Source organism: Andrena cerasifolii, chromosome 2 (genome assembly GCF_050908995.1).
Source record: "Andrena cerasifolii isolate SP2316 chromosome 2, iyAndCera1_principal, whole genome shotgun sequence".
In the NCBI taxonomy this organism is placed as follows: Eukaryota; Metazoa; Arthropoda; class Insecta; order Hymenoptera; family Andrenidae; genus Andrena; species Andrena cerasifolii.
This window is the reverse complement of record NC_135119.1, coordinates 22,741,831-22,763,534: the sequence shown is the minus strand read 5'-3', so window position 1 is coordinate 22,763,534 and position 21,704 is coordinate 22,741,831. Positions and strand designations below refer to the sequence as shown.

At 39.3% G+C, this 21,704-nt stretch overlaps 4 protein-coding genes across 12 annotated transcripts; 1 reads left to right on the top strand and 3 right to left on the bottom strand.

Annotated features, from left to right (window-relative positions):
- Positions 1-2,825: 2,825 nt before the first annotated feature.
- Positions 2,826-5,746, bottom strand: Glyrs (glycine--tRNA ligase). Of its 2 annotated transcripts, XM_076831159.1 has the most exons (5): positions 5,621-5,746; positions 5,333-5,480; positions 3,457-5,137; positions 3,194-3,381; positions 2,826-3,112 (listed from the first exon to the last, which is right to left on the bottom strand). In XM_076831159.1, exons 2-5 carry the CDS (start codon positions 5,390-5,392, stop codon positions 3,002-3,004), a joined length of 2,040 nt encoding a protein of 679 aa, XP_076687274.1. In that variant the 5' UTR covers positions 5,393-5,480; positions 5,621-5,746; the 3' UTR covers positions 2,826-3,001. The 2 variants fall into 2 exon arrangements, with proteins under 2 accessions (XP_076687274.1, XP_076687273.1); XM_076831158.1 differs by lacking the exon at positions 5,621-5,746 and having other exon boundaries at positions 5,333-5,614.
- A 305-nt stretch (positions 5,747-6,051) lies between these two features.
- Positions 6,052-19,374, bottom strand: LOC143378947 (uncharacterized). 6 transcript variants are annotated; one of them, XM_076831100.1, is made up of 7 exons: positions 19,234-19,374; positions 17,669-18,222; positions 12,134-17,586; positions 11,194-12,055; positions 10,741-11,115; positions 9,027-10,649; positions 6,052-8,952 (listed from the first exon to the last, which is right to left on the bottom strand). In XM_076831100.1, the coding sequence occupies exons 2-7, from the start codon at positions 18,066-18,068 to the stop codon at positions 8,702-8,704; spliced, it is 8,964 nt and encodes a 2,987-aa protein (XP_076687215.1). In that variant the 5' UTR covers positions 18,069-18,222; positions 19,234-19,374; the 3' UTR covers positions 6,052-8,701. The 6 variants fall into 6 exon arrangements, with proteins under 6 accessions (XP_076687215.1, XP_076687214.1, XP_076687217.1 ...); XM_076831099.1 differs by lacking the exon at positions 19,234-19,374 and adding an exon at positions 18,850-18,987; XM_076831102.1 differs by lacking the exon at positions 19,234-19,374 and having other exon boundaries at positions 9,027-10,185; positions 10,264-10,649; positions 17,669-18,771.
- Positions 18,847-21,699, top strand: LOC143378979 (EKC/KEOPS complex subunit Lage3-like). Of its 3 annotated transcripts, none has more exons than XM_076831200.1 (4): positions 18,847-18,986; positions 21,037-21,267; positions 21,348-21,476; positions 21,549-21,699. In XM_076831200.1, the coding sequence occupies exons 2-4, from the start codon at positions 21,251-21,253 to the stop codon at positions 21,673-21,675; spliced, it is 273 nt and encodes a 90-aa protein (XP_076687315.1). In that variant the 5' UTR covers positions 18,847-18,986; positions 21,037-21,250; the 3' UTR covers positions 21,676-21,699. The 3 variants fall into 3 exon arrangements, with proteins under 3 accessions (XP_076687315.1, XP_076687314.1, XP_076687313.1); XM_076831199.1 differs by lacking the exon at positions 18,847-18,986 and adding an exon at positions 19,266-19,392; XM_076831198.1 differs by lacking the exons at positions 18,847-18,986; positions 21,037-21,267 and adding an exon at positions 20,846-20,962.
- LOC143378980 (transcription elongation factor 1 homolog) lies at positions 19,947-20,744 on the bottom strand. Its single transcript, XM_076831201.1, has 2 exons — positions 20,629-20,744; positions 19,947-20,548 (listed from the first exon to the last, which is right to left on the bottom strand). The coding sequence occupies exons 1-2, from the start codon at positions 20,742-20,744 to the stop codon at positions 20,416-20,418; spliced, it is 249 nt and encodes an 82-aa protein (XP_076687316.1). The 3' UTR covers positions 19,947-20,415.
- Positions 21,700-21,704: the final 5 nt, after the last annotated feature.

The window sequence follows — 21,704 nt, the reverse complement described above, 5'->3', positions numbered from 1 at the left end:
AGAGATCGCGCGAATTCGTTGGTCAGATTTCCAGCTGGATAACGTATCAGTTGCGTCACGTTCCTCCGAAGAAATGAACGTGCAGATGGAATCGTAAAAGCGCGACAGGATGTTAGGCATGTATCGGGCTGCGGTGATACTGATTTTATGTGTACGTCGTACATTATAGCAAACAGACCGGCCTGGAATCTATTTGTCTGGAAGGTTTGTCATTAACGCCAGACGAAGGTGTACAGCTGCTATTGGCATTGTACAACTCTCGTAAAACAATGAGATACGTGTATTGTTGGCGCGCGTTCGAGAAAATGGTAGGCCTCGCAGTAGACACCGACCGTCCCGTTGGATCAAGATTTTATGCGGATAAAAGAATCAAGAAATGCGACTGGTTCCGAGCGATCGGCTGTTTCGAGTTTCTCACCACCTTGTCCGTAAACTACGCGTATATAGCAACACCCACGGGGGATCTGCTTGTCAATCTAGCCAAGTACATTCACCAACTTAATCTTTTCCGTATTCTTAATCCATTATACGCACACAACTACGGGGCATTGCTTTAAGGGGTCATGTACGTTTCTCGGCACTAAAACGTGGTCAATGTTTTAGAGTGATTCAGAGATAAACTGTTAGTCCGATTGGTTTAATTGTTTTTGTGTTGTATAGGTAAAATGTGGCGTCTGCCCAAACGGTGTGCACGATTCAGCTCGTACGAGCGGTCTGAATAAAAAATCTCGGTTTTTTAAGAATCTTTGGGATCGTAGTTATCCGATGACGTCGCCATTTATTCGAGAAAAAAAATTGCGACAATGGTAACACTTTAAAGAAAAGAGTCGTAATTTTCGCTATAAAAGTCGTACGTTTTCGCTTGTTATTAAAAAATGGTCCAATTTAATTGAAAAAGTTCACCGTCACCGGATAACGAATCTTATGTAGAATATGTGTGTAAATAATTAAGTTAATCGGATGAACGGCGAGACAGTTATCATGCCCACCATCTTGGAAAATGATGTCTCGAGAAAAACCCACATTATTAAAAATTTTCCAATTCTCATACCTGATATAGATATATATACATATATATACATATATATCTATATACATATATATCTATATCACCATAATATATATATATATGGTTACATACCTCAGGTATGAGAATTGGAAAATTTTTAAAAATGTGGGTTTTTCTCGAAACATCATTTTCCAAGATGGTGGGCATGATAACTGTCTCGCCGTTCATCCGATTAACTTAATTATATATATAAACATGTACCTATAAAACACAAAAAGAATTAAACCAATCGGATTAATAGTTTATCCCTGAATCACTCGCAAACATTGACTACGTTTTAGCGTTGAGAAACCTATATGGCCCCTTAAGCATGGCAACTACGGTTCGTTTGTTCTATTCTTGGCATAAAAACCGTAATCTTGAACCTAACCAATGATAGATCTTTCTTTACGGTATATGCATACATAATATATTCATAACATCGTCACTATTGTACGCTTTAAATATTTGAAACGTTAGTTAATATTTGAAACGAATAGTTATTTCTACGAAAATCTGAATAAATACGTACTTAATTTGAAATGCACCGATACCCGCCATAATCCCGTAGAAAACTTGGCCGGAACTGGCGTTGGCTGCAACTGCTGTGTATGGAGGACGAAATTTACAGCGCAGCGGTTCTGATTCCCAACGGTGCTTGGCGAGAAACACATTTTTGGGCCCCGGCACTGAAAGTACAATATGCCATTAGTACGAAAATACTGTATGATTATTATCGACGTCTTGCAACGCGAACTCGTGCATAGCAAGCGTTAGTTGTTCGTACTTTTCAGTCGGAATACCACAGTATGACGTGCATAAGAAATTCTTGACGGAAAGCACGGAAGTACATACCTTTGCACTGTCGACAAGCATCGATTTGAGATTTCGGCATCCGTGGTACCTCAACTGCACGATTAAGACACTGTGCGCGTGGTATTCAAGCACTTTAGGTAATCCAAGTAACGATATAACTTGTGTTCGTGATATTTGAGAATTCTTTTATTATTTCACGCCACGATTACTTCTATTACTTTCCGTTACACTTTCTACAACGAAACTTTTAAATCGCGGGAAACTAACAAGCGCTACCTATGAACAGAAGGCGGTACTAACTGTTTTATCGATTGAAAGTACATCGATTATCGACGCGTTTAAACGGTCGATCGTCTTTTGTTCAATGTTATTTATATTGGACTTTTCTCATTCCTTTCTGATGCTAGAACACTGTATGTTGTATTTAATTTCTCGCGATCTTTGTACATCTAATTTAGCAGTCTTACTGTGTGATAGATTTTTTATTATTTTGAAAAGATAGAATTACATAAATTCTTTTTAACTCTGTCCAGTATACCTGAGTCTACAACTGTGGCATAATCGGGAGGATTTGGATAAACAATTAAAAAAGCTGTTTCTTAAGTTACCGGCGCTTCAAGTTTTCGAGTTTATCGGCGAAATTCGAACGCTGAAAACACTTTGCGCCATGTGCTGTCAAATACGATCTCGCAAATGCAGTGAGTATTTAATTAATATCTATAATAGTTTGTTTACTAGATACCCCTAGATTACTAATTGCTATTTTATTGTCGTGTTCTTCAGATGTTCGTTGTGTTAATATGCAACTTCAAGAAGTTGTCCACGATGACATGGATAAGGAAAAGTGGGTGAAAACTGTAAAGTGTTTAACCGTCTGTTTTAAACATGATTTTGCAAGAATGGGTGTTAAATTTCATATCGACTTCTATCGCTGCTGATCAAGATACTTCCAAGAAAGAGATATTGCAGATGTGAGTACTTTATTATTAACATAGTACTTGTGGAAAATATTCGGAAAGCAAATACTTTAAAAAAAATGCAAGTTACATCGATACAAAATAAAAATTGCTATTGTAGCAATTCAGCTATACTTATATATTACAAATAAGTTATTCAGCACATATTAAACGTATTTCCCTATGGTTCCGTTGATTCTTGTTGCTCGAATTTCGGATATTTCGCTTCAACTTCAGACCACGTAATTTTGTCGTAAGACAGATCTCTTACTACACTCGGAAGTTCGTCCAACTGCAAATTTAAAAGAACAATGTATTCTCTCTCTAATTATCCATTCTTCCCCTTTTCATGGATTCCAAAGTATTTACTCACGTTTACTCTGACTTGCCCCATACCGTCCCTTTCACGAAGTGTGACACTATGAGGTGTTTTCAAAGTATCAAAATCTATCGTAATACCAAATGGTATCGCGATTTCATCCGTTCGTGCGTATCTACGTCCGATACTGCCAGAAGAATCGTCCACTTTATGCGAGACATCTACTTTCGTGAGATTCTGAGCTGTAAATAAGTGACAAATAAGTATTACTCTAACCATCAGAGTTCCCATATATTTTTCAGAGCAAACACACTTACACAATTGCTTTACAAATGGTACAAATTCCTCATTGCCACTCAGAGGTAAGACCGAACATTTCAAAGGAGCCACGACTGGTGGCAGACTCAGATAGGTCCGTTTCTCATCTCCCTCCCTCGTCCTAAAGTTATGTTCAAAGATCGCGTACATTATACGACCAATCCCAAAGGACGGTTCAATCACAGATGGAATTATCTCTTCTACGTGTACAGTCTTCTGATACCGTTTCACTTGAATCATATCCTTTTTAATCGCCACCTCTGCATTGTTAGAAAGTTTCAAACTGTACTCCCCATTTTTCTTAAGGCCAGCCTCCGCCGCGTTGATTTCAATCTCGGTTAACGACGCTAATGCATCTTGTACCAACTTGCTGTCCTTCTTAAACGTTTTGCCTATTATGACTTTATTCGCTACTATTTCGCATACGTCGACATTCTTTGGTGCTGGTAACTTTTTCTCTGCCGCCAATTTCACTCCAGTGGCTTTAGTGTGTTGCGTAAGATCATAAGCAGATCGATCCGCGCAACCAACGCATTCGATCCAGCCATAAGAAGTCAAGCACTCGGCGTCCCAACAATCGCACGCGTAGTGAGCCATTTCGTTTCCCATGTGCTGACGGAAACGTAATTTCTTTGGATCGACTCCGACCTTGATTAGAAATTGATGAATTCGACCCATAAAGTATCCTAACGTTTCATTAGCTATAAGTTTCGTCAACACCGCGTCACCTAAAGTAATATGCTGAGCACTCTTCCCATCCATCTGATTGCAAGCGGAATACAAGAGCAGGCTTAAATCTTTCACTGTCTCAAATTTAGGGTGACTCTTATCGCTGGGATCGCAGAAATGTTCTATTTCCGCCATAGTGAACTCCCTCACTCTTATCAGCCCGGATCTTGGGGAAATTTCATTACGGAATGCATTGCCAATCTGCGCGGCAGCGAATGGTAATCTCTCTTGGTTAAATGCAAGCAGTCTTTTGAAGTTTACAAAGATACCTTGAGCAGTTTCCGGTCTCAAGAATCCTTTTACAAGGCCAGAAGGTCCGATTTGTGTCGCAAACATCAAATTAAATTCTATCGGCTCCGTTAGATCATTTCCAGACAGAGGAGATTTTATAGCAAACTTAGTCATAATTGCAGCCATTTCATCTTTCGTCATTCCATCCAATTTAATGATTATATCTTTACATTCTAGACGCGTACTTTCATCAGTCTTTTTATCGCTAATAACTTTCTCCAAATGCGCTTTGATTAAGTGATCTAGTCTGAAGCATTCGCCGGACTTTACGTCCTTCACCATTAGATCTGCAAATCTTTCAACGTGTCCGGATGCTTTAAGTACCGGCTCCGGTGTTAGAATGGAACAATCCACTTCTAACATTTGCTCTTCTAATACAAAGAAGTTCCTCCACAGATTCAGCAAGTTTGTTTTCAATGCGCAACCCATAGGGCCAAAATCAAATTGGCCAGTAATCCCGCCGTAAATTGCAAAAGATTGATCCATGAAGAATCTACGTTTTAAAAGATCCTCCATTCTTGCTCTATCGAATGTCGACGACTCCGACAGAGACAATTCTTTGTCCTCCAACAACTTCTTACGAAGTTTAAGTTCAGCAACTGCTTTCTTGACATCCAACTCCGGAGCTCCATCAGCCTTGAGCTTTCGAACATAGTCACCCTTTAAAGAAAAAGGCGATGAAACAATCGAATAACACTAATTGTTGGAATAAAACAAGCTTACGTTTTATAATTTATATAGACGAAGTTCTTCGGTGATAGAAATTAACTAATAATGCAGAAATAAATTATAACGTCTTGCACGTGGGCACACGCGTCGCAGACAGAGACCGATTAACGTCCATATGGCACTTACTTGTTCCTTGACACTAGCTCGAAGGGGTGACAGAATTTCTTCGATCTTTGGATCCACCATATCGAGTAAAATCTGTATTTTTACGTTCCGATGCTTCTTAGTCGTACCCCAATTACTGAAATTCGCTAACCTAGAGGTAACGGTAAATCTGCGAAGAAACTGTTTGTTAATTGAGATCTGCCTGCACGTGGCTGAAGCAGATTGTCTGCAAAGGAAGCGTATACTATGCGAAATGCACTGCATTCGCGATGCTTTCTATTTGAATGGCGAGAATACGCCGACTTGTACCTCTTTCTTAATGGACGGAATCGCCGGCCCCGATTTTTAAGGATACGATACTATTGGCGGCAACAATACGTACGATTTCAAATAATCAAAGAGAGCATGATGAAACCGTAGCAATTTATTATTGTCGAATAATGTCTTTACTTGATCTTTGTATAATCTAATTTGAATAGCATAGCTTCCGTGAAACATTTGACACAAATAATTATTTGTACGCATGAATACTTTGCAAGGCTATTTTCTTTTGTACTCTTGTAATGTATCAAATATAAACGCTACAAATAACGAACATTTCTTGTCTATAACGATATTCTTATATTTTTTTGTATAAAGAATATATTCCAAAACAAATAACATGTGGTTACAACTAAAGAGCTTCTGATGGAAAGAATAAATACAAAGTAGAAAATATTACGCACATAAGCAACTATAACTTTCTTATTTCTTCTTTTTTTTATTAAATTAGTGAAGCATCATCAAACCAACTTACTTGTTACAAAAAAAAGGTTGTTTCTCTTAGTTTCGAATGATTTTATTTTCCTTGTACACTATAGCATGGTTTATAGAAAAATTATAATTAGAGAAAATGATTTATACAAAAAAAACTGAGACGAATACGATATATTTCTTCTACAAATTTATTTGTAAATTATAACTTTTCAATAAACCCAGCTGGCGTGTGACTCTGAATCACATAATGTGCATAGAGGAAAGTGTGTAATCAAGAATGTTTCATTCGTGCTACCACGGGGGATGTTAAAATTTTTACGAGTAGATCCATTTCTTAATTACAATCTTATCGTTTCGACATACAAGTAATAGATCCTTAATTCTACGCATTTACATGCACCGTGTGTTAATTCCAAGTTGATTGGTTGGTCAGACATAAGGGTAAATGTCATACAAACAATTATATATACGCCTCCAATTTCTCTGTATAACAACGCTACAATCAAAAACAATCTCTTCATCAGTGTAAACAATTTATTTTACACAAGAGCAATACTCTGACATCAAAAAAGCAATAATAATGGATAATGTATACTAATAAATAATGTATGAAATGTAAATAATGGGTATTTACAAGTATGTAAATGGCAAAAAAGCTATAACAGAGACAAAATAATTGTTTCATCCTCCGTAAATATAATCTCGTATGTATTTTACAATGGATTCTGTCGCCTGTTTGCAAAGTTACATCTTACGTTAATATCGCGTCATGCAATACCTGTACACTTAGAACCTAGAGAACGTGCAGCCGTGACACGTACCGACACGTAACGATGTTTGCCTCATTTTGCGTGTAGCAAACACGTGACAGATTCGATGGGAAACACATACTAATAGTATGCAGCATGAGTGCTTATTCTCTATAATAATTCATCTATAATATTCGAAGGGAGCACCATGATAAACACGCATGCGGCTCTACATCCCACTTGGAAAATTGATTAAAAATCTCGTGCTCTTACTCCCGATTAGCTTACATTAACATAAATGCACAATTCCGATCCAGTACACTACCGACCTCAATTACAACTCTCATCACTTTTCCCCATTTAGTTCCACGCGACGGGTCAAAGTTAAACTCTGATCCTAAATAAAAATATAAGCAAAAGTATCACACGAGAATATGACAAAATATCACAGTTCCGAGTTTGAAAAGTCGCTTCCGAAAATCATGGCTCTCCCTGTCCCTCTTTCTATCTATGTTCCAAGACAGTCATGAACTGCAAGACATCCTAGTTAACAACAATCCTACGCGCTACTATGAGATTACCTATTTCAGAAATCGTAACTTTTAATAGTAATACATAGTCATATACAACTTGCTAAGGATGCTGTAAACTGTATACTGGCTGCTAAATGTTCCAAGTGAATACTGTACGTATAATGTATGTAAAAAGTCAGAAGTGACACATAGATTCAGAGCATATTGCATAAACGAAGCATAAATTTCATTCTTTATGTATAGTAATTGTTGAAGTTATGGGAACCGAAGTAACGATGCGCGGTAGTATGCGATTTACATATATGGAAGAGTGATGAATGATGTTGCAATATATAATGAAAAATATTCTTATTACGTAGAATGTACACAACATTTCAATTCAGGTATTACAAAAGTATTAAATTCTAAAGTTATATCTGTTATTCTACTGCCTTCCAAGTGCCGGTAACTTCTTCGGTATTTTAAATCATATCATTTCGCCAGTAATTTATAAATATCCATCACTCTTCTTATGTTAACTGAGGAGGAAGAATCAATTGTTTAAGCGATGTATACTTTTATTTTAAGTGTATATAAAATCGAAGATGGAATGCTGATGTACAAAATTTTCTCAACAACGCGTTCTTACTTTTCTTCTTATACTTTATATTTTCTCCAGTATTGTGCTTAATCGAAATGATTTCCCTCCTTTTTTCCTCAGAGAATATACAAAAGTGATCTGCGGTATCATTTATGCACAAAGCTAAATGATAGTATACAGCATTCCTTTCTTCTTTGTATGGCTCGTTTAAAAGTTACAAAATTATTTCCCACTTAATATCCCTAGTGTCATTCGCGTTCATCAATCTTTATTCAGAATTGTTTGTAAGTCAAGAATATTGACTTTTACCAATACGGGGAAATACGTAAATCAGCATTTGATGAATTTATAAAACCAAAGTGTCCATGAAGTAACCCCATCGAAACTTCCACGAAACTCGGGGATATTCGACTGAGAAATATGCTTGTATGCTTCTAAACGCAGACATGATATTTAGTCGTACAGACGCATCGTAAAACGGCATGACAGTCAAGGCTAAATATTTTGAACATTTCAACAAATTGCACAGTTCAAGGTTCATAGAGATTATTCCATCTCCCTCGACAAAGACTCGGTACTTTCCCGGGGAAGTACCAGCGCAAAATTGATTATCCTTAATACAATACTCGTGACTAAATATTTACATCAATGCGTTTTACAGCTTCAGTCTATTAAGCTTCTGAACCGCGACAGCCTTCGAACTTTCGCAATATGCGACATCTCTTGAAATTATTAATAAACTAATCGTTCATCGAAACACCACTAAACCGTCCTACTGAGCAGGTGGCTGCGGCTCGCTAGGCATGTTGGGATTAGGATATGGCGATAAAAATGAATAATTCGGGTAAGGTGGTGGAGGATGTGGAAAGGGAGGATAATAATTAGGCGGATGCGTAGAAGGTGGCGCGTAACCTCTATGTATATAAGGGTCCGCTGGGGGAGGAGGACCGTGAAATGCCGTGTACATACGAGCGTAATCCGTATTATAAGTTGGCCCGCCATATGCTGGATATCCAGGTGCACCTACATCACAAACTCAGTTTCAGCACACATTTATCGTATGGATGAGCAATCACACATAAAAGATATGAGCTTACCACTTGGTGGATATGCCGCAGAAGAACCAGGCGCCGGAGGGTAGTGCTGCGAATACGGATCGTACGGTCCCGGTGGATAAGGTCCAGGATAACGACTACTCGTGGGATGACTAAATGCAGTAGGTATATGCGCATCGTCCCTACTAGGAGTAGCAGCAACCGTCGTAGTTACCACTGTTTCCGCGCCTTTAGCTTCTGTTGTATTCGCTAATGTTTTGGCAGTAGTGTTAGGTACTTGTGAGTATGCAGCAGACACATTCACCATTGCCCTTTCCTCCATAGGCTTCCCTAAGTCTGGCTGTGACTTGGCGGTGTCTATTGGCAATCTGGGGTTTGTCGCGTGGGGTGGAACACCAGGGAAGTATGTGCCGTACGGAGTGGATAACGATCGCGATCGAGGATCGGTGTAATCGTAGTACCGAGGATATTGGGCATACGGGTAACCTTGTGGAACGTTTGGTTCGCCCTGTACAGATATTTCGCGTATACTTGATTCTGTCGTTTTTGGAGATGTCATGGTGCTGGTTCCAGTGCATACAGACGCAGTAGACAAGGCAATGGTAGACTCTGTCGCACTTTTAGGAATTTCAGTGCTTCGTAACGTAGGCGTTGGCGGCACCTGCATAGTCGACGGCGTAGGCTGTTGCGTTACGAGGGGTTGCAATGGAGCGGGTGTTGATTGTGTTCCGACATGCGATGACAATTGTGGTGGTATTTGTGGAGGTACCTGTGGTGGCCCTTGCGGTTGTACCTGTGGCTGCACTTGCGGCTGTACTTGCAGCTGTACCTGTGGTTGGACTTGTGGTGGCACTTGAATTGGTACTTGAGATGACATTTGTTGCGGTACTTGTGATACTTGTGGTGGCATTTGCGACTGTATCTGGGATGGTATTTGTGGTTGTATTTGAGGCGTTACTTGCGGTGCATCTTCAATTATAATTTCATCATTAGACGCGTCTCTCTTTTCTTGCCGAGTTTGAAAAGCATGCCCATAATTTGTAAGCGTGTCATTCGTTTTTGTAAGCTGATTTTCCATCGAAGGAGAACATTGTTTATTAATGTTCGATATCAAGTCCGTTTCCGTTTGATCGTGTTGCGTTTGAACACCTTGTACAGTCACATTATCCGAAGTGTACATTTGGTTATTCTCTTCGGACGACTTTTGTAAGGAATTATCAGTATCCGAATTAGATACACGATTATGGTTAGGAGGGCTATAATCTGTATTCGAACTTACTTCGGCGACTACATCTTCTAATCTGACTTCTTCGACCCTCTGCTCCGTCCTAACCTGACCATCCGAAGAGTTCGAATTATCTCCAAGCGCTGAATGATCTACTGGCTCCTGCTTTACTTTTGGTAACCTTGAGAGCGAAACTTGATTGGTTAAGGTAACTTGACTCATATAAGGTTTAGCAGTCGCGGTAGCAACAGGTTTTGGTCTTTTCGAAATTTCTTTATCAGCAAATGGCCTGTAATTAGGACCGGTTCCAGGCTTAGTAATTGGACGAGCACTTGTCTGATTACTCGAAGACGATTTCGGTATTATGGAAATGGCCGAATTGTTTCTTAATGGGAATCCGACTTCTGGTTTAGAACTTCTCTGTGTCATTGAAGCTACACCTAAAATCATAAATACATAAGACTTAGAAAAAGATTCATTCGCAAGAGTAAAATATATAATCATTAAAACAAAATCGAAATCGCAGCATACCTTTCTTAGGTTCTTCCTCTCGTTTCTGTTGGTTTAGTTTGAGGGCCGTTCGAATTGCTATAATCTTTCCAGACTCTAGTTGCATATAAATGCCTTTCGGACTCTTCAGTACCATCACTCGTTGTCCAGCTTTTAGCACGATGCTTCCCTTATCAGGCGAATTGGTAGGGATGACAACGTCCAAAGGTAATGTCATCTCTTGTGCACTCATTCCTTGTCGCTGCCATACTTCCACTGGTATCCACCGACTTCCAGTAACGCCGCGCGAACCTAATCCCTCAGCACCACGTTGTTGCATCGGTCTAACCGAAGCGACAGGTTTAGATGTGGTACTACTATCACCACCTCGAATTGCTCTAATTTGTAATCCACCTGCTGCAATAATACAGTATATAAAGTACAAAGATTTTAGCAAGAACTTAATGTAACCAAATATTACACATTGAATCGTACCGCGTGTGGCAGTATTTCCGGGCACGTAATTATAACTAGGTCGGGAACAATTGGCAGCCATCTTTTCAAGTTCGTATCCACGACGAGCTAATCGCTTCTCGGCCTGACTAAGTTTCTTGTCTTTCCGATCGACGAGCAGGCTTTCGTGGTGGAATGGCTGCTTCGTGAGCAACGAGGAGTGCCGTTCTAATACACGGTGCATGACTTCGTCGGTATAAGTGTCCTTAGTTTGTGAGAAATCCTGTACTTGACTATCCTCTTCCCAATCCCAAGATAACGTGGTTGCTTCTTTTAACGAAAGATGAGCATCTGGATTACACTGATCCACGACGCGATCAGCCATCCCTTGCTTACTAATTTGTCGGTCATATATCTTTCTTTCCAGACAGTTGTCTGTAACCAAACGGTAAACAAAACAAGGTTTCTGTTGACCGTATCTGTAAACTCTACAAACAGCTTGCGTATCATGGCAAGGGTTCCAGGAAGCGTCAAACACAATGGCACGATTCGCGCCAACAAGATTAATGCCCAGCGAGCCAGCTCGCGTTGAAACGAGAAAAAGATGAATTTTTGGATTGTTATTGAATTCATTGATAAGCTTCTCTCTTTCTAAAGCGCTAGTGCTCCCGTCTAGCCTATAATAATTTACATTTTTAATCCAAGCATCCGTTTGTCCGTCTGGATGTTTTAAACTATTTCTAGCTAAAAAATCTTCGATGAGATTCAACGTAAACAGTGACTGGGAGAATGCCAGAACACGATCACCAAGCTTGATTGCCTCTTCCAAAATACAGAAGAAAATGGTCATTTTCGCGGATGCGTCAATTAATCCTGGTACATAGCCCTTCATCAATTCTGTTGCCTGCAAATAAATTAAATAAAACATTAACTGGCTGCCCGTAGCCTAGTATTATTTATTATTTCTTTACATTCCACTTACCCAGTCGTATGGAATTCCAGGATCTTCTTTTCCTCCTGAAAAACTTTTGCAATCCTTCTCTTCATCTTTTGTAAGAATTTCATCATCCGACTTGTCTTCTTTATCTTTGTCTAATAAATCTTCTTTTTCCCTTTCATCCTCCTTTATCGAATCACTCTGACTTAGTCGCGGACTGTGCGATGTACTGAGGCTTTGCATGGATCTCGATATTGGAGTCTGGCAACTTGATTCAGAACTATAGCTTGAACTTGTAGATACATTACTTTGATGTATTGGTTGACTTTGTACACCAACACTCGATGTCATTTCTTTATTATTCTTATCACAAGGTCCTGAGGTTTGAACATGCGCGGTAGACTGCTGAGACTTTGAATCATCCGAGCGGGAGTTCACATCTGAATTATGATTATTAGCGTAATCGTAAGATTGATTTTGATAATTTTGCGATGAAAAGTAATTATTTTGGTAGCGGTTCACGTTCGGATTCACGTCCCTGTAATAAGGATCGTTGCACTGATCGGATCGAAATGGCTGGGAATAATTTCTTTGCCAATAAGGATCTTCTGGTCCCTTCATCTGACCCACTTGATTCTGGTGAGTGCCGTCCGACGAGTAACTTGACAGGACAGTGTTCTGCGATTGTGTTTGGCTTACCGAATAGGTATTTGTCGAATTACTAGATGAACTTCCACTTTGCCGGTCAGTTGAGAATTCATGAGGCGTATTAGATGTCGGTGTATAGTTTTGAGCTTGTTGACTGTCTGGTCTAGGATAAAGTTGATCGTTTTGATTCAATGACGAGGCTGGCGTTTGTTGATTTTGAGAGTACGTAAGAGACTGGCTCTGAGATTGTGCCACTTGTCCCTGCTGGGAAGTGCCGTATCTGTGAGTCGGAGTCTGTGGCATTGGTGCAGAGCCCTGGTGATTAGAACTGTACGCATGATTTGGACCTGAAGGAGCTCCCGTTTGGTTTTGTGCTGTAGGTGGATACGATGACTGATTTTGTGGTGCTGATGAAGGTACGAGATGCGAATATCCGTGCATAGCATTCTGTGCATTTGAAACTGGCCCCTGTTGATCTTGAGGGTATCCGTGTGTTTGAGTAGGAGCATTTGGAGCTGATTGTCCTGTGGGATATGAAGATGAGCTTTGTGGCACATTAATTTGGTTTTGAGCCGATGTAGGGTATCCACGCATTTGATTCTGTGGAACTGAAGGTTGACTCGATGGATTTGTCATATATGTGTGAGGCTGGCCTTGTGACATTGGATTTGGAGACTGCTGATTAAAAGTTAGAGACGTTTGTGACGAAGAATTAGTATTCACTTGAGTAGGATAGTTATGGGGCTGATTAGATAGTGGCATATTTTGTGACTGTGGGCCAGTGTAAGAGTGAGAAGAGTTTTGCAATGTAAGGCTTTGATTTTGTTGATTAGGTGAAAACCCACGGTTTTGGCCAGGCGCTGTGCTCTGCCCTTGCTGATTCGGAATGTATCCAGCAGCTGGAGTCTGAGGGGCCGGATTCTGACTCTGCTGATTAGTACCGTATCCCAATGTAGAATTTTGTATCGGTTGGCTTTCGTTTCGTGAATACATTGAATTTGTCTGAGCTGGCGCAGAATTATAATTTTGAGGTTGATTAGGTGTATACGGAGAGTAATCTGGCATTGGTATGTTCGTAGATTGATTTGGCATTTGTGATTGAAAAGATGACTGGTTTGGAACTTGAGGGTAGTTATTAGATCCTTGATTTAAGTTTGATGCATAATTACGTCCATGATCTTGGTACGGATAAGGCTGACGTGAAAACATTCCAGGTACTTCGTAATTGCTCCCTTGATTTTGGTCTGAACGAAATTCCGAATTAGAAGAAGCAGCTGGGTACCGTTGCGAATGATTGTTCGCAGGTTGTTCATTATTCGGCATATAATTCTGTGACTGATTGGGATAGTTCTGCGAAGTACTGTATCCTGGATTCTGTGCATACGTTTGGAACGATTGATTTCCATATCTTTGCGGCCCTTGGTTATTGTAAAATTCATTATATTCTCCATGATTATTGTCATTTCTATAATACGTAGTTTGATCGTTTGGTCTGTAATTCTGATAACCATGAGAATAAGAATTTTGCGGCACAGAATTCGAATAACCCGAATTACTCACGGGCATAGAGTAATTAGAATAATTGTTCTGCTTTGATGTAGTATGCGAGCTGTCAGACTCTACGTTATCAGTATTGGACGATGAAGAAGCATTAGGTTGCACACTGGCTGCAGGTTTATTTTTTATAGTCGTGTTCGTTTTCTTCCCCTTTTTAGTCTCTCCTTTTGGCTGACGAGCTTTCGAACGTTTCCCTCCGGCGGCAGGCTTTTCGCCAATAGTTTCTTCTAAATCTAAATCATCTTCTTCATTAGCTTGACGTTTCCGTAGAAAATGATATAAAATATCAGGATGATTCCAGATTTTGCAGCACACAGCGAAAGCCTTCAATGGATTAGGAACAGCGCGCGTTTTAACTACTTGATTCATAAATGTATCGTACAACTTGCGTTGATGCGGCGTCATCCTGACGAGAAGGATGTATTCTTCTTTACGTGGTAAAGAGACTTGTAATACAGAATGAGATCTTCTTTGTACAAAACCTTCTAGTAAAGCATGCAACACGTGTGCACGATACCTCATTAATCGTATGTCCTGCGGCGTTGAGTCAATACACTGTCCATTCTGAATTGGCCTTTCAAACATGTTACAGAACTCACTTTTAGTTCCTAGGTAGTTGGGCCTGACAAAGTCGACCATACACCAATATTCTAAAAGATTATTTTGCAGTGGATAGCCAGTCAATACGATCCTACGCTTTGTGCGCATTTGCTTCAATGCCATGCTAATGCTAGCATGTGAATTTTTTATTCGATGACCTTCGTCGCATATAACTAAATCAGGTCCTGGATTAACTAAAGCTACATGCATCTCGTCTAATAATCCTTTGTTTTTGTCCTCTTCCTCGACATCAACGGTATCTTTGAAAGGCTGTCCACGTTTCCTTTTAGCTTTGTTCGGTTTTTTCAAAGACAGCTGTCTATACAATTCATACCCAATTAATAAAACACCACCGCCTACTTGCCAATCTTGAATTATCCTAGCTCTGGCTGTCATAGTTTTATGAGAATCATTCAAGATGTGCAATCGAAAATGTCGCGATCTTGTTTCCACGCCAATTGGAGAATCTACGCTATACGGAGTTTTAATTTTCTCGACGTCTTTTTTCTCTTCGTTCGTTATTTCCTCCTTTGTCGTACAAGTACCTTCTTCCTTCTTAATTGTTTCTTCAGGCTCTTTCTTTACATTAATTTCGGTATTTACAGAAGACAAATTACTTTTGAAACATTCATTTCTTGACTCTTGATCTGATTCTTGCGACGGCCGATTCGTATAATTAGGGAAAGTGTTGGTAGAATTATCATAATTTGAATAAATTGATCCAGGGTGATGATTTTCTCCAGCAGAATATAAAGTGCTAGGATTTCGGGGTTCCATGCTTGAATACATAGGAGCTTGTGGCCGATTCTCCAAACCAGGATACATGTTACCAGAGTTCTGATTTTCCACTCCAAATTTTGTATCTGGCATGTTCGATCTCTGTTGCATACCATGGCAATTTACTTCCGATTTCATCGAATCAAAATTAGATATTGGATTAGGGTTTGTATTATACAAAGCATTCTGTGGAATATCATTCTGATAATTTTCGCTCACGTGTATCGGGGTATCCGGCATATTTTTATTTAACATATTATCTTGTGCATATCCAGACATCATGTTGTGAGTTTCATATCCTTGATGAGCATATGGATTTTCGGACATAATATTCATAGTTTGGGAAGTATTTTCTTGTCCAAAGTGATGAGCTGATTCTGTACTAATAGGCCTCGACATATTTGATATATCACTCTGATTTCCGCATTCGTCCTTAACTTCTTGTTTAAATTCCGACCCTGGTTCTGATTTGATATTTGTGCCTTTGTGATGCTTTTCTGGAGCATTAGGGTCTTCGTAGGGTAACCACATATTAAACTCTGCTAGCCAATTTTGTAATGTATTAATTGGCATAATACAAAGGACTGTTTTAGCTGTGGTGCATCGAAAAAAAATATCACAAAAACTGGCAACTTGAAGAGTTTTCCCTAGACCCATGCTATGAGCAAGAATACAACCGAAACCAGAACTAGTCTTGTACCTTTCGATACTTTCAACGATGTTGTCATAAAGGAAACGAATGCCACCGATTTGATGAGGTTTAATAATACGAGCTACCTGCGGAGCTAAATATACATCAGGTTCAGTTTCAGGATGACCCACGTTAATTAACACTCTACCATGTTCGTCTGGAATGTTATATCTATCATTGGTGTGCATGCCAGAATTGGATGGATCGTCTTCGTTGTCTGTTTCTTCCTCTCCGCTCGGATCACTTAAAACTATACAATCATCATCAGAACTTTCGCTAGAACTAGATATCGTAACCACATCTTTGCCCTTAGTTGGTTTCTGAGACTTTGGCCCGATAGACATCTTTTTAGCAGAAAGTATCTGTTGTTCGCGGAACGCCTCCTCGGCTTCTATGTCTGAGATTTCCGAATCCGAATAATATTCGGATCTATCCATAGGTTCCTTTTTAGGAACCACGGGTGATATGCTCACAGAGGGTGTCATCATTCGTATTCTTTGCTGTAACATATTGGGACCAGTGGAGCGATTTGGAACTCGAGAAATTGATGTCTGCGCCCCTTGGTAAACACCCCTGCCCTTTTGCCAACGAGATCCATCTACCGCCCTTCTTTGCGCTTGACTTGCTTGTATACTAGAAGCAGTCTGGGATCCAGTCCCAGACCCGGAATTTACTTTAAGAAGTACTGTATTTGGTAAACGAACTGGCGTAGGTGAAAATGATGATGAAGATGACTGTGAAATCGTAGTGCCCACTTGATTTTGCTTCCCTTGTAAAAGACTGATTACTCTTGTTTGCGTCTTATTGTTTTGCCTATTTATTGCTATTTGTCGTTGAACTTCCCGAATAATCCTTTGTTGTTCCTGTACCCTCCGAAGACGTTCCATCTCCTGTCGCTGGGCAGATAAGGTAGCTTCGTCCAGTTGGGTTTCATCCATAACTTCTCGAATATTTCTTCTCATATTTGCCAATTTCTTTTCTGCCTTTGTTTCACATTCTGATGTGGTTCCATCACTGCCGTTGTCTTTCCTCTGTTTCTTTTTGGTGGTATCAGAATGCTCTGAATCAGCATGCCTCTTATTATTCTCGGTATTTTCCTCCTCCATGGAATGACCTTCGTGTTTGTCACTTTCATGTTCTATACTTTCTTCATCATCCGTGTCCTTGGAAATTGGTTTCCCGAGTAAATCAGCTTCAGATACTTCCTGACCCTCTATTGGAGCTCCTTTTAATATAATTTAGAAAGCATGAGAATGACATAACGTTACTGTATATAATAATTATAAAAGAAATAATATTATACAAACCTTCCAGTGGCAAAGTATCCAATATGTTAACTGGTTCGTCATCATCCTCTTCGGGCGAAGAATGATGCTGCCGTTCTGACTCCATTCTTACTCCGATTTGCGAATCAATCGTTTCATCTAAATCCATATCATCTCCCGAACCCTCGGAACGTATTTCTTCTATTTCCTCCGACTGTAGGGTATCATTTTTCTTGTCGTGTTCCCCATCAGATGTTTCACCGCTAGATTCTTCTGAACTTTCATCATTTCCTGTCTGAGGCTCTACATTGTTCATGTTTGTATTTGTCGAAGTTTCATGAGAAATTAATGTTTCGTTAGGCTTATTGCCCGAGCGAGGAGTCACACGCTCTATAGTGACGTCCCCAATACGTGTTAGAAAACTGTCCAAACTATTAGACATGATGCGTCGCAAAGTCCATTAAGTCACGGTGTGTCTCATTAAAATTGTGTATGAACTCATGGAATGTCTCGACACTTTTCTGAGTAACACTAATAATTCTATTATTCTATGCATCACTTACATTATTTACCCATAATTTCATATCCATTTATGCCTGTAATAAGAAACGTATTCCTCTATAAATTGCATTTCAGGAAACAACAATGCATTCATTGCATAAGCCAAAGTACGAGAAACCATAAAATTAAAAAGTTAGACATACAGAGCGATACAGAGACGATAAGAATCAAACTATGACACGCGTAATGCAACACAGAGTACAAAATAAAGATATTGCTACGTCGCGCATGCATTTAATATGCACTGGAAGTGAAGATTTATTAAATCCTGCAGTATTGAAATACAGTGTACAATAATTTTAGAAAGCTAGTAATTCCCTGCACGTTTATGGAATACATTGCTATATCACGTACAATTATCTCGGACAATATCGATATATAATAGAGATATTCCTATTTCATACAGAAGTGCAGCGTGCAAAAGAGAATTTACTAGTTACATGTGAAGTGACGTAAACAAACATCCAACGATGTGAAAATTAAAATGCCTATGCGCCCTAATAGAAGCGAGCCACTACGAACTTATGCGTAGAAATGTTTACATAGAATATAACGTGCATGAATATATATGATTGATATAAATAAAGGCTTAAGGCAGGCAAAGTATTTCAACATAGCGTATAAACTGTGAATCATTCTGGGAGGATTGCAATTGAACGCACTTGTTGAGAGATCAGTTAGTCACATTCTCGAACTCACGAACAGACTCTAACAGCAACGAATTCGGCCGTACTGTTTAACAAAAAGGTTACAACAGCCGCGGGACATAGTTCGTGGCAACACAGGCGAAGGTATCGCGGTGAGATATTCATAATGTCCCGAGTTATTTAAGGTAGGAGCTGTCAAACAGGGAGAACGAGAGCAGCTCAGAATGTTTGTTTTCGGACGAGCCGATCCGGCTCGGCGATTAGCACCAGGAAGTCACGTCGTTTAGGGACCGGCATCCACGCGAAATTTGCACACGTCGGGCTCTACCGATGTTCCGCATCCACGGCTGCTTAATTAGCCGTTAATTACGGATTAAAACTAATGACACACACACATACACACGTCGAATGGACGCCATAGCGTCGTTGTTCGCCGCTCGGCGATCACGGTTCTCCGCAATGTCCGAAGATCAGCGAACGAGCCTTGTCATTTGGGTTAATGCACGCATCGTTCCGAGCTCGGCTCCCGATCTTTTTTCACCTGAACCGCATGACGAGGTTACGAGAATTCACTTTACTATCGCAAGTTCACTTAAGCTCGCACGCGTCGCTCTCAAGCTTTCCGCGGCATTTTTTTCACGCACTTTTTCTAACAAGTATATTCCACTCGGTGAAACGCCATCTTGGCTGCGCTATAAAACATCCGCTCAGCGTTCGCGAGGGAACGACACCCACAGCTGGATCAAATATGCCTCTCCAGTTCCAAATAGTAATTAGTTACATTTATTTCCCGAGTTTCGCTCGGTGTAATTGAAATAACGTCCCGTTCTGCGTAGACTTTTCAAATAGGTACTACATATTATCCGCGTTCCCGTGAAAATGGAAATACGATCTTAACTGCACTAATTTATTTTAAATAAGCACATTCAGGTCTGGGCACCATTCGATGCTGAAGACTTTGAAATGTCGTTTTAAATAATGGATATAGTATTGCAACACAAAAGAAATGTATTCGAAATAACTGGCTATGTCTGCAGTGGGTACAATGCATTGTTCGATACATCTGCATTTCTTATGAGTAATTTAAGTTAAAATCATGAACACGTACATCGTAAATTATAATAATTACTTTATTCGTGCTGTCCCTATATTATATAATAACATGACAATTCTTATGATAAAAACATAGAGTAAAAAACATTACATGTCCTTTCTGTTTTTATAAATATATGCGATTTATAATCTCATTACTTTTCATTACTTTTAAAGGTAAATGTTCAGACATTTACTAAGTACGACAGATCTTACGTGTGACTATATGAATATCATATAACTTAAATTAGTAAGATCTAGTTTAATATAATAGGATTATGCTCTAAATTAGGTAAAGTACGGATGTATGTGTATATATAATATCTCTCTATCGATATATATATATATAAAATAAGTGACTCAAAATTGCCATTCTCACATTGCACACAACTCGACATTGATTCATCTTACGAAATGCTGACTTCTCAACGAAAGGGAAGAAAGAAATCTGCAGGCTCTGTAATTATTGCATACAGCGGTAATAAATCTTCAATTCGCATTCTCACATGCATCGATCCAATCATTATACACATCCAAAGGCTCGGAAAGCAGGTTTATCGTAGTCTGAAAATCTTCTAGACAGACCCTACAAGTGATCTTTGCTGTATTTCTTGACTTGTGCCTGTACAGGGGAAACGAGACAATGAAATGCGAAATTCAAGTAGCATAGCAATCGATAGCGAACTTTTTATATATACTCACATCTTAACCTCGCACGATTTTTCGTGGTTACAAAACGGACAATTAAATTGTGTGTCTAAAGGTTGAATGGCTTTCTTTTTGCTCGGAGGCTTTCGCTTGCTCTTCCTTCGACCCATTACGCCTCAAGTAGATCAGATTATGTGTTCCTGTATTAAGAAATTTTCAGTCAACGCATAGCGGCCTATAGGAAATTGGTACTCTATATTTATGTGTAAACTGTTGCGTGCTATCAGCCGGACGCGGTAAAACACAGTAGAGTTCGTAAAAAATTACTAGACTCGCGTATACGTATACGCAAGTTACACATGTGTAGCGTCGAATGTACGATGAGAAGGTAATGTTAAGGTTGCAGTCCTTTGTTTCGTGAAAAGTATTCGAAATATTGAATGAAATTGTTTTGTTTCGTAGGATCGATGTCGGTGCATTATCTATGAATGATTATACCTACTACATATATATATATTCGACTCGTAACCTTTTGTGTCCAACCAAGAACACGTGCGAAGAATCTAAACATCATGGATTGTTAAGAGATTGATTTCTTGATTGTAGCATAAAAAGTACTTTATTGTACATGAATTGAGCGACCACTATTCACCACTATTATCTCCATTGTAATGCCATGAGTAATCTTACTGTGTATCCTTTGAAACAAGTAATGTCACGATATTGTATAATATTTCCCGAAGTATTTCATAATTAACCTTAATTTCGAACAGAAATTTGTCTATACCTTTCCCATCAGCAAGGGAAGCAGAAATTGTTTATCAGGTATTGAGAGTTGACAAAGAACCTTCGAGGGGTGGCGTTTCAAAAAAATTAATACTAGACAATAATTCATTGCAAGTGTAAGTTCATACACGTTCTGATCTGTGATATACAATTACTTCTACCCGATTAATGCGCATTATTTTTTATAGATTAATTTCTGGGACAGAAGCACGAAAGGTCCGGGTAGCGTTGACATCATTTTTCGATAGCTTAATTTTAGTAACGGAGACTATTCAACAGTTTGGTCCACCTGTACCTACTTATAATTATTATTGAGTAAACATTCCACATTACCTTCCATCGTT